The sequence below is a fragment of the Salvelinus sp. IW2-2015 genome, linkage group LG18 (assembly GCF_002910315.2).
Source record: "Salvelinus sp. IW2-2015 linkage group LG18, ASM291031v2, whole genome shotgun sequence".
In the NCBI taxonomy this organism is placed as follows: Eukaryota; Metazoa; Chordata; class Actinopteri; order Salmoniformes; family Salmonidae; genus Salvelinus; species Salvelinus sp. IW2-2015.
The window spans coordinates 69292382-69304881 of record NC_036858.1 but is presented as its reverse complement, the minus strand read 5'-3'; the positions used below and the strand labels follow the sequence as shown (position 1 = coordinate 69304881).

At 44.5% G+C, this 12500-nt stretch overlaps 1 protein-coding gene and 1 long non-coding RNA gene across 2 annotated transcripts in view; one reads left to right on the top strand and one right to left on the bottom strand.

Moving 5' to 3' along the window:
- The window catches only part of LOC139029190 (uncharacterized), a 980011-nt gene that overhangs the window by 753411 nt on the left and 214100 nt on the right, over positions 1 to 12500 (top strand). The gene's annotated exons all lie outside the window — the stretch shown is intronic.
- LOC111977407 (sialoadhesin-like) overlaps positions 5278 to 12500 on the bottom strand; it is a 43137-nt gene continuing 35914 nt past the window's right edge. Inside the window, exon 9 of the mRNA XM_070448673.1 lies at positions 5278 to 5519. Within this exon, the coding sequence (XP_070304774.1) occupies positions 5455 to 5519 (65 nt within the window). The 3' untranslated portion in view covers positions 5278 to 5454. The remainder of the gene's footprint in view (positions 5520 to 12500) is intronic.

Genomic DNA, 12500 nt, shown 5'->3' with positions numbered 1-12500 from the left:
AACTTGGAACTGGGAAATCTCAGTCTTCAATGAGTTCAAGACAACTGGGAACTCTGCAAAAAAAAATATCCGACTGGGACTATATTTAATATCTCAATGTTAAAAGTTTAGCTGATTCCAACACAAACTGCATTATAATAGACTTATGCCAGGGTGTCATACTCTGGTGACCAGGTCTTCATGTTCAGAGATGTGTATGTGCCACTGTTAGGATCAGGATGGGCACTCTGTAGAGAGAGACACAGAAACACAAATACTCTCAATACTGTATAAAACACAAATACATAAATGCATTTGCTTGCTGTCTGTGGTATTGGGATTGAAATACCTTTGGTTTTTGACATTATTACCTGTGTGTCTGCTGTGACATCACTTCCTCCTGTGAATCTCCTGTAAAATTGGGACATAGTTGGTTCTGCTCTCTAGTGGCATCTAGTGGAAGTTCAAATCAAATTGTATTAGCCATATGTGCCGAATACAACAGGCTTTGTAGACCTTACAGTGAAATGCTTACTTACAAGCCCCTAACCAACAATCCAGTTAAAAAAATAATAAGAACAAATAAAGCGAACAAGTAATTAGAGAGCAGCAGTAAAGTAAAAATAGCGAGACTATATAAAGGGGGTACTGGTACAGAGTCAATATGCGGGGGCACCGGTTAGTCGAGGTAATTGAGGTAATATATAAATGTAGGTAAAGTTATTAAAATGACAACGCATAGATGATAACAGAGAGTAGCAGCCACCTGGTCATAGGCTGTTTTCTCTGCTACCGCACAGCAAGCGGTACCGGAGCACCAAGTCTAGGTCCAAGAGGCTTCTAAACAGCTTCTACCCCCAAGCCATAAGACTCCTGAACGTCTACTCAAATGGCTACCCAGTCTATTTTGCATTTCCCCTCCCCCCCTCATATTACCTCGACTAACCGGTGCTCCCGCACATTGACTCTGTACCAGTACCCCCTGTATATAGTATTGCTATTGTTATTTTACTGCTGCTCTTTAATTACTTGTTACTTTTATTTCTTATAAAAAATTGGTTTAACTGCATTGTTGGTTAGGGTCTCGTAAGTAAGCATTTCACTGTAAGGTGAATGTGTCCTATAATTGTGACTACTACAATTTGATTTGATTTGATTTGACTTCTGTCCTCTTTTTCTCCGTCTTCTCTTCACGCAAAAGACAGGKATTTGGGTCTGTTCCCGGGAAAGCAGTATGTCCTTCGCGTCGGGCTCGTTAAAGGAAAAAAAAGCTTCTGCCAGTTCGTGGTGAGTAATCGCTGTTCTGATGTCCAGAAGTTATTTTCAGTCATAAGAGACGGTAGCAGCAACATTACGTACAGAATAAGTAAAATGTTTTATGACAAACAATGCAAAAAAAACTAACAAAAAACACATTCGGTTAGGAGCACGTAAAATGTCAGCCATCTTCTTTGGCGCCATGATACTAACAGAATGTTGATATGTTACTAAAACAGTATATCTAAGTAAAAGACTCACCTCTTCAATGTGCAGTAGATGGTGAGTAGAAGAGCTCCAGCAGTCAGGACAGCCCCCACCCCCACCACAGGAACCCAGGGAAACACTGCTGCAGTATCTTGAGATTATAAATGCATGAAATTGAGAATTGAAAACAGGTTCAGCCCTTTGTTCGGCCGTGATATTGTAGAGTTACTCCACCTCAAGAATTTCATTTGGTGAAAGGCTCGGCACACGCATACTCAGGCTGACTGGCTCTCGTTCAGGCAAATGAGAAATAAGTGAACTCAGGCTATCCGAACGGCCAAAGTTAGTTATTTTAAGAAGCAGTTCTCTCTCTGTGGGTCTAACCCCAAGAAGTTCTAGAAAACGGATAAAGACCTGGARAATAAACCCKCATCCTCACAGCTGCCCATGTCACTTAAAGTTGATGATGTGGTTGTTACTGAGAAGAAGCACATGGCTGAGCTCTTTAATCACCACTTCATTGAGTCATGATTCCCATTTGACTCAGCAATGCCTCCTTGCCCGTCCAACATTTCCTCATCTCCCACCCCTTCTAATGCCCTGCTAAAAAGTTTCTCCCTGCAGGCAGTCACTGAGTCCGAGGTGCTAAAGGAGCTCCTGAAACTTGACCACAAACAATCATCTGGGTCAGATGGTTAAGACCCTTTCTTCTTTAAGGTTGCTGCCCCTATCATCGTTAAGCCTATCTCTGACGTGTTTAACCTGTCTCTCCTTTCTGGGAAGGTTCCCATTGCTTGGAAGGCTGCCACGGGTTGTGCTTTATTTAAAGGGGGAGATCAAGCTGATCCTAACTGTTATAGACCTATTTCTATTTTGCCCTGTTCATCAAAAGTGTTGGAAAAACGTGTCAATAATCAACTGACTGGCTTTCTTGATGTCTATAGTATTCTCTCTGGTATGCAATCTGGTTTCCACTCAGGTTATGGATGTGTCACTGCAACCTTGAAGGTCCTCAATAATGTCCCCATTGTCCTTGATTCTAAGCAATGTTGTGTTGATATTTTATTGACTTGGCCAAAGCTTTTGATACGGTAGACCATTCCATTCTTGTGGGCTGGCTAAGGAGTATTGCTGTCTCTAAGGAGTCTTTGGCCTGGTTTGCTAACTACCTCTCTCAAAGAGTGCAGTGTATAAAGTCAGAAAATCTGCTGTCTCAACCACTGCATGTCAGCAAGGGAGTACCCCAAGGCTCAATCCTAGGCCCCACATTCTTCTCAATTTACATCAACAACATAGCTCAGGCAGTAGGAAGCTCTCTCATCCATTTATTTGCAGATGATACAGTCTTATACTCAGCTGGCCCCTCCTCGAATTTTGTGTTAAATGCTCTACAACGAAGCTTTCTTAGTGTCCAACAATCTTTCTCTACCCTTATCCTTGTTCTGAACACCTCCAAAACAAAGATCATGTGGTTTGGTAAGAAGAATGACCCTCTCCCTAAAGGTGTGATTACTACCTCTGAGGGTTTAGAGCTTGAGGTAGTCACCTCATACAAGGACTTGGGAGTATGGCTAGACATTACACTGTCCTCTCAGCACATATCAAAGCTGCAGGATAAAGTTAAATCTAGACTTGGTTTCCTCTATTGTAATCGCTCCTCTTTCACCCCAGCTGCCAAACTAACCCTGATTCAGATGACCACCTACCCATGCTAGATTACGGAGACTTAATGTATAGATCGGCAGGTAAGGGTGCTCTCGAGCGGTAAGATGTACTTTACCATTCGGCCATCAGATTTGCCACCAATGCTCCTTATAGGACACATCACTGCACTCTAAACTCCTCTGTAAACTGGTAATCTCTGTATWCCCGCCGCAAGATCCACTGGTTGATGCTTATTTATAAAACTCTCTTAGGCCTCACTCCCCCCTATCTGAGATATCTACTGCAGCTCTCATCCTCCATGTACAACACCCGTTCTGCCAGTCACATTCTGTTAAAGGTCCCCAAAGCACAAACATCCCTGGGTCGCACGTCTTTTCAGTTTGCTGCAGCTAGCGACTGGAACGAGCTGCAACAAACACTCAAACTGGACCATTTAATCTCAATCTCTTCATTCAAAGACTCAATCATGGACACTCTTACTGACAGTTGTGGCTGCTTTGCGTGATATAATGTTGTCTCTAACTTCTTGTCCTTTGTGCTGTTGTCTGTGTCCGATAATGTTTGTACCATGTTTTGTGATGCTACCATGTTGTGTTGCTACCATGTTGTGTTGCTACCATGTTGTTGTCATGTTGTGTTGCTACCATGCTGTGCTGTAATGTGTTGCTGCCTTGCTATGTTGTTGTCTTAGGTCTCTCTTTATGTAGTGTTGTCTATATAACTGTATATATATATATTTTTAATCCCAGCCAATGTCCCAGCAGGAGGCCCTTTGCCTTTTGGTAGGCCATCACTGTAAATAAGAATTTGTTCTTAACTGACTTGCCTAGTTAAATAAAGGTTAAATAACAAAAATTATAAAAAATATCTGAACGAAATCTGTAAAATTACAGAGCACCAAAAATAGACAGAATGTGTCATACTTACATGTAACAGTAATATGGACAGAGATAGTCTCTCTCCCTATAATGTTCAGAGCCTCGCAGTAGTATCCCTCTATGTCCTCAGASYTGATGTTAGTGATGTTGTAACTCTGTCCTGATGCTTTTGCTGAGGTTACGTTCTTCTTGTACCAGGTGTATTGATCCACAGGTGGGTTGGCATCACTGCTGCAGGTCAGAGTCACTGAACTGCCCTCCACTATTCACCAGAGGGACTGACTGACACTGAGGTGTTCTTTGGAGAGTCTGGAAAATGACCATTTTAAAGACATTATAATTGTTTATGCAGACCAATACAGTTCAAATGGTTGATACATTTAAAATGTTTGTTCCTCCAACAGTCCAACAACACTGAGCTGTACTTTACTCACATTTCACATCAATGTTGATTGACTCAGACATTCCTGTTTTATCCCATTCCGGGCCTCACAGTAGTACTCTCCAGTGTCAGATGACTGGATATGAATGAAGACATGTGTGTGGTCTGTGTTTCCATTGGAGAATCTCTGATAGTGATCTCCATTCTTCTTGTATGACCAGCTATAAACGCTGCACAGGTGGGTTGGCATCACTGCTACAGGTCAGAGTCACTGAACTGCCCTCCACTATTTCACCAGAGGGACTGACTGACACTGAGGTGTTCTTTGGGCCATCTGGTGGACAGTTGGAATCAATACAGTGTTTAAAACAGTGGTTACATGAGGAACATCATGAAACCTTGACTTATGATTGTATAAGTGAAACAAAATATAAATGTGTGAATCTCAGATCAAAATGAAGGATAGGTGAACTTACAATGAACATCTACATGCACAGAAGAAGAGTTGAGACGTCCATATTTATTCTCAGCCTCACAGTAGTATTCTCCACTGTCCTCAGACTTGATGTTAGTGATGCTGTAACTCTGTCCTGATGCTTTTGGTGAGTTTACGTTCTTCTTGTACCAGGTGTATTTGTCCACAGGTGGGTTGTCATCACTGCTGCAGGTCAGAGTCACTGAACTGCCCTCCACTATTTCACCAGAGGGACTGACTGACACTGAGGTGTTCTTTGGGCCATCTGGTGGACAATATGTAACACCATAGTTCATACGTAGAGCTTTACATGAGGAGCATCATGGAACTTGGACTTATGATTGGAATAAATTAAATATGACTTTAAATATGTGTGATTCTCTGAACAAAAGAAGATAAGGTTAGGTGTATTTACACTGAATGTCCACAGACACAGAAGAAGAGTTGAGACTCCCATATATACTCTCAGCCTCACAGTAGTATTCTCCTCTGTCCTCAGAGTTAAGTTGGTGATGAGGAAGGTGTTTTCAGATCCTTTCAGTGAAGCTCCATCTTCTTGTACCAGATGTATTTGTCCACAGGTGGGTTGGCATCACTGCTGCAGGTCAGAGTCACTGAACTGCCCTCCACATTTCACCAGAGGGACTGACTGACACTGAGGTGTTCTTTGGGCCATCTGGTGGACAATAGGAACCAATACAGTGTTTTAAAACAGTGTTTTACATGAGAACATCATGAAACCTTGACTTATGATTGTAAAGGTGAAACAAAATATAAATGTGTGAATCTCAGATCAAAGGAGAAGGATAGGTGAACTTACAATGAACATTTACATGCACAGAAGAAGAGTTGAGACGTCCATATCTATTCTCAGCCTCACAGTAGTATTCTCCACTGTCCTCAGAGCTGATGGTCGTGATTCTGTAACTCTGTCCTGATGCTTTTGGTGAGTTTACGTTCTTCTTGTACCAGGTGTATTTGTCCACAGGTGGGTGGGCATCACTGCTGCAGGTCAGAGTCACTGAACTGCCCTCCACTATTTCACCAAGAGGACTGACTGACACTGAGGTGTTCTTTGGGCCATCTGGTGGACAGTTGGAATCAATACAGTGTTTTAAAACAGTGTTACATGAGGAACATCATGAAACCTTGACTTATGATTGTATAAGTGAAACAAAATATAAATGTGTGAATCTCAGATCAAAATGAAGGATAGGTGAACTTACAATGAACATCTACATGCACAGAAGAAGAGTTGAGACGTCCATATTTATTCTCAGCCTCACAGTAGTATTCTCCCTGTCCTCAGAGATGATGTTAGTGATGCTGGAACTCTGTCCTGATGATTTGGTGAGTTTACGTTCTTCTTGTACCAGGTATTTGTCCACAGGTGGGTTGTCATCACTGCTGCAGGTCAGAGTCACTGAACTGCCCCCACTATTTCACCAGAGGGACTGACTGACACTGAGGTGTTCTTTGGAGAGTCTGGAAAAGGACCATTTTAAAGACATTATATGTGCTTTAGGACCAATACAGTTCAAATGGTGATACATTAAAATGTTTGTCCTCCAACAGTCCAACAACACTGAGCTGTACTTTACTCACATTTCACATCAATGTTGATTGACTTAGACATTCCTGTTTTAATCCCATTCCGGGCCTCACAGTAGTACTCTCCAGTGCAGATGACTGGATATGAATGAAGACATGTTGTGGTTCTGGTGTTTCCATTGGAGAACTCTGATAGTGATCTCCATTCTTCTTGTATGACCAGCTATAACGCTGCACAGTGGGTTGGCATCACTGCTGCAGGTCAGAGTCACTGAACTGCCCTCCACTATTTCACCAGAGGGACTGACTGACACTGATGTGTTCTTTGGGCCATCTGATAAAGGACCATTAAAAAGACATTAACATCTTGGTTATAGTATATATTTTCTTGGCTTTCTGAAGACATTAGATTTAGCAAATATAGTAAATCAGTACATTTTACAAGAGATTAAAATAATTAAATAGAGAAAAATGAAATCCTCATGCTCTCAGTTTCCAAGATGATGTTACTTATTAATAAAGAACTGGAGATAGATCAAAAATACTTATTAATATACCAAACTAAAGACTTAACCCCATGTACTTACATCTGACAGTGAGAGTCTCTTCAGCAGAGGGGAGATCCTCATGGCCTTCTACTGCACAGGAGTATCTGCCTGTATCCTCACTGCTGACTGAGAATAGGCTATAGACAGGAGAGTAGGTGTTGCTGTTTGGTATCGGCTGTCCATTCTTATACCAACTGTAGGCTGTGATGGGGTCCAGTGTACATGTGATTCTACACGTTAGTGTCACATTCTCCCTCTCTGACACAGATGTAGGATCCATCTCCAACACAACATCTAGAATAAAATGAAACAAATCATTAATATCCTCCTAAATACACAATATATTCAAAAGCATGTGGACACCCATTCAAATGAGTGGATCCAGCTATTTCAGCCACACCGTTTCTGACAGTTGTATAAAATCGAACACACAGCCGTGCAATACCCATACACAAACATTGGCAGTAGAATTGGCGTACTGAATAGCTCAGTGACTTAACATGGCACCGTCATAGGATGCCACCTTTCCAACAAGTCAAATGTCTGCCCTGCTAGAGCTGCCACGGTCAACAGTAAGTGCTGTTATTGTGAAGTGGAAACGTCTCGGAGCAACAGCGGCTCAGACGCAACGTGTTCGGCTGGAGTGGTGAAAAGCTTGCCGCTATTGGACTCTGGAGCAGYGGAAACGCATTCTCTGAAGGGATGATCACGAGTCACCATCTGGCAGTCCGACGGAAGAATCTGGGTTTGGCGTATGCCAGGTGAACACTACCTGCCCGAATGCATAGTGCCAACTGTAAAGTTTTGTGGAGGAGGAATAATAGTCTTTGGCTGTTTTTCTTGGTTCGGGCCCCTTAGTTCCAGGGAAAGGAAATATTAACACTACAGCGCACAATGATATTCTAGATGATTCTGTGCTTCCAAGTTTGTGGCAACAGTTTGGGGAAGGCCCTTTCCTGTTTCAGCCTGACAATGACCCTGTGCACAAAGCGAGTTCCATACAGAAATGCTTTGTCGAGATCGGTGTGGAAGAACTTGACTGGCCTGCACAGAGCCCTGACCTCAACCCCATCAAACAACTTTGGGTTGAATTGGACCGCCAACTGTGGGCCTAATTTCACAACAACAGTGCCCGACCTCACCAATGCTGTTGTGGCTGAACGGAAGCAATTTTCCAACATCTGTGGGTAGCCTTCCCAGAAGAGTGGAAGATGTTATAGCAGCAAAGCGGGGGCCCAACTCCATATTAATGCTCATGATTTTGGAGTTATATGTACGACAAACAGGTGTCCACATACTTTTGGTAATGTGAAATACAATATTTGGTATTTTTCTGTTACATACCACTACTGTGTCTGTATGACTGCCCTTAATAAGGTAATTACAGTAATAGATGTGAGATGAGTGACAGATTACCTGTGACAGTCAGGGAGACAGCTGAGCCATTAAACATATCTCCAGATGTTATAAATCTAAAACTGTACCCAGCAGAGTCACTCAATCTCAGGTCTGTGATTCTCAGGGTACAGTCAYTCTTCTTATCCCCAAGGTACTCTATATGACCCTCATACCCTGKCACTGAGCTYAGATCTTCAGCCTCCATACCAGACCATTTAGTAAACCAGAAAGCTTGTTTGATCTCATGATAACTGGGATATGTGTAAGAGCAGGATATGTTCACTGTTGACCCCTTCAAGGCACAGATACTCTGATGGGTGTAAGTCACACTCCAACACTCCTTACCTGAAAGACAAGAAGACAATAGAAGACATTATATATATCTTTACACCTTTAATTAATATCTACTACTATACACTGATGTTGTAAAAGTAAAAAACAACATGTTGAATAGTTTATAGTAGTGAGAGAAAAAATTATGATTGAATAATGATCAATATTCATTACATAATTTACTTAAGTCTCATAACCTTAAACATTGTATTCATATGAAATGTTTATAAAAAAGTCCAGACTCACACACTGCAGGAGAGTGGAGATCCTCATGGTCTTTTACAGCACAGGAGTAACTGTCTGCATCTCTAAAGGAGTCTGAGTACAAGCTGGAAGTGTCCTCCTTTACTTTGTGTCCGTTCTTGTACCAGATGTAGGTGGGGTTGTCAGTCAGAGTACAGGTGGTGATACAGGTCAGTGTCTTATCCTGATGTCCACCAGTCACYTTCACCTGAAGACCTGGAGAATAAACAATATCACTGTAAATCCCTTTATCACTGACTTATCACTCTAATACAAAGATGGAGGAAATCCTATGTTATACAGACATACATACAAACCAAGACAATGTTCCTGAACTAAATGGAATTCAACAGTTTAGCTTTATTGAATGTAACAGTACCTGTGACAGACAGAAAGACTCCAGGACTGCCCATATATTTCCCTTTGGTCTGATCTGTTATAAATCTGAACTTGTACTCAGCTGAGTCACTCTCTCTCACATCTGTGATTGTCAGGTTGTGACCATTCTTCTTATCCCCATGATACTCCAGACGACCTGCATTCTCTGGGTCCTGACCTAGACTGTCAGGTTCTTTACCAGTCCCCAATTCAGTGAACCAGAAGGTTGTTGTGACTATATAACCACTGGGATATGTGTAAGAGCAGGACATCTCCACTGTTGACCCCTTCAAGGTACAGATATTATTCTCGGTGTAAGTCACACTCCAGCCATTCTGACCCAGTACCACTGAAAAATTCACACATCACAAGGGTATTACCTATTGGCTTACACGAACAGTAGGGTTTGTCCACACTTTGTGTCTGCAGTTGCTGAGTTGAGTGTGCATGTGAACCACAGCTACACTTATTGAGGTGTGAAATGCAGCTATAAAAGTGAAGTGGAGATGCCTAACAGACGACACCACTGAACACACCAGAATAACATTAAGATCTCTACGCTTTTAGAAATGTCTAAGGATTCTATAATAGAATTATGAATGAGACCATACCTGCTACAGACCAGAGAAAGACCACCAACACACTTCCTGCTGTTCTCAAGGCCATTGTTGCATCTCCCACCCTGCAGTCTTAGAAACATAAACAACAACTCACTCTATAGCTGGTGAATAACTCCACCTGATACATTGAAGTAGAANCCATTGTTGCATCTCCCACCCTGCAGTCTTAGAAACATAAACAACAACTCACTCTATAGCTGGTGAATAACTCCACCTGATACATTGAAGTAGAAACTGTAAATGGGGTACAGGGCCTCATCACTGAAAATGAACCTGGCTCATATTGTGTTGTGTTGTATTTTGCTTAATCTTGTTTACCCAGAAGCAAAATGACCTCTGGAAATGTTGTAAGTTCCTGTCTTACTTCTCTGGGGAATGGTGTTAACAATGGTAGGAAGCAAAGTATTTTCCCTCGCAAATCGAAACTCTGAGTGAGACCGAAAGTAGATAAATAGAAGTAACCACTGTCTGGGTTACTTTTTGCCATTTTGATCTTGTGTGACAGTGGACAATGCTAATGAATTCAGAGAAGCTACTGTTTTAGGTTATCTTATAAGGTAACCTCTGCATATTGCTGTATACATACATTGACGTAGGTGATCATACCACTAGAGTGATCACATTTATGTGTCACGCCCTGACCATAGTTTGCTTTGTATGTTTCTATGTTTTGTTTGGTCAGGGTGTGATCTGAGTGGTCATTCTATGTTGTATGTCTAGTTTGTCTATTTCTATGTGTTTGGCCTGATATGGTTCTCAATCAGAGGCAGGTGTTAGTCGTTGTCTCTGATTGGGAACCATATTTAGGTAGCCTGTTTTGTATTGTGGGTTGTGGGTAATTGTTCCTGTTTCTGTGTTTGTTCACTATACGGGACTGTTTCGTGTTCGTTCGTTTATTCGTTATTTTGTTTGTTTGTTTCAAGTATTCTATTAAAATGGATACTTACCACGCTGCATTTTCGTCCTCCGATCCTTCTTACTACTCCTCCTCAGATGAGGAGGACGACGAACGTGACCGAATCACCCACCACCAAAGGACCAAGCAGCGTGGTATCGGGCAGCAGCAGCAGCAGCGATCGCAGGACTCCTGGACCTGGGAGGAGATTCTGGACAGCAAGGGACCCTGGGCACAGGCTGGAGAATATCGCCGCCCCAAGGCTGAGCTGGAGGCAGCGAAAGCGGAGAGGCGGCGGTATAAGGAAGCAGCCCGAAAGCGCGGCTGGAAGCCAGAGACACAGCACCAAACATTTATTGGGGGGGGCACACGGGGAGGGTGGTTAAGTCAGGTAGGAGACCTGAGCCAACTCCCCGTGCTTACCGTGGAGAGAGAGGGACCGGGCAGGCACCGTGTTATGCCGTGAGGCGCACGGTGTCCCCGGAGCGCAGGCATAGCCCGGTGCGGTACATAGCAGCGCCTCGTATCGGCCGGGCTGGAGTGGGCATCGAGCCAGGTGCCATGAAGCCGGCTCAGCGCATCTGGTCTCAAGTGCGTCTCCTCGGGCCGGGGTACATGGCACCAGCCCTACACATGGTGTCCCCGGTTCGCCAGCACAGCCCAGTGCGGCTAGGCCGCACTTGCTTGGCTAGTCCGCACTTGCTTGGCTACGGGGAGCATTCAGCCAGGTAGGGTTGGGCAGGCATAGTGCTCGAGACCTGTAGTGTGCCTTCACGGTCCGGTCTATCCGGTCCCACCTCCACGCACCAGCCCTCCGGTGGCAGCCCCCCGCACCAGGCTGTCTCTCCGTCTCCTCACTACAGGTGCTCCCCGCCTGCTCAGCGCCGCCTGAGTCTCCCTCCTGTCCAGCGCCGCCTGAGTCTCCCTCCTGTCCAGAGCCGCCTGAGTCTCCCTCCTTTTCAGCGCCGCCTGAGTCTCCCTCTTGTCCAGCGCCGCCTGAGTCTCCCTCCTGTGTCCAGAGCCGCCAGAGCCGCCCGTCTGTCCAGAGCCGGCCAACAGTCAGGAGCCGCCAGAGCCGCCCGTCAGTCCGGAGCTGCCCCTCAGTCCGGAGCTGCCATTCAGTCCGGAGCTGCCCCTCAGTTCGGAGCTGCCCCTCAGTCCGGAGCTGCCCTTCAGTCCGGAGCTGCCCCTCAGTCCGGAGCTGCCCCTCAGTCCGGAGCTGCCCTTCAGTCCGGAGCTGCCCTTCAGACCAGAGGCGCTCCTCAGTCCAGTGGGGCCCTTTATTAGGGTTCCCAGTCCAAGGTCGGCGGCGAGGGTCGCCGCTCCAAAGAGGTTACTGAAGCGGGCAATGACTATGGTGGAGTGGGGTCCACGTCCCGCGCCAGAGCCGCCGCCCCGGACAGATGCCCACCCAGACCCTCCCCTATAGGTTTAGGTTTTGCGGCCGGAGTCCGCACCTTGGGGGGGTGGGGGGTACTGTCACGCCCTGACCATAGTTTGCTTTGTATGTTTCTATGATTTGTTTGGTCAGGGTGTGATCTGAGTGGGCATTCTATGTTGTATGTCTAGTTTGTCTATTTCTATGTGTTTGGCCTGATATGGTTCTCAATCAGAGGCAGGTGTTAGTCGTTGTCTCTGATTGGCCCACAAACCCCCACAATACAAAAACACGCTGACCTAAAATATGTTAC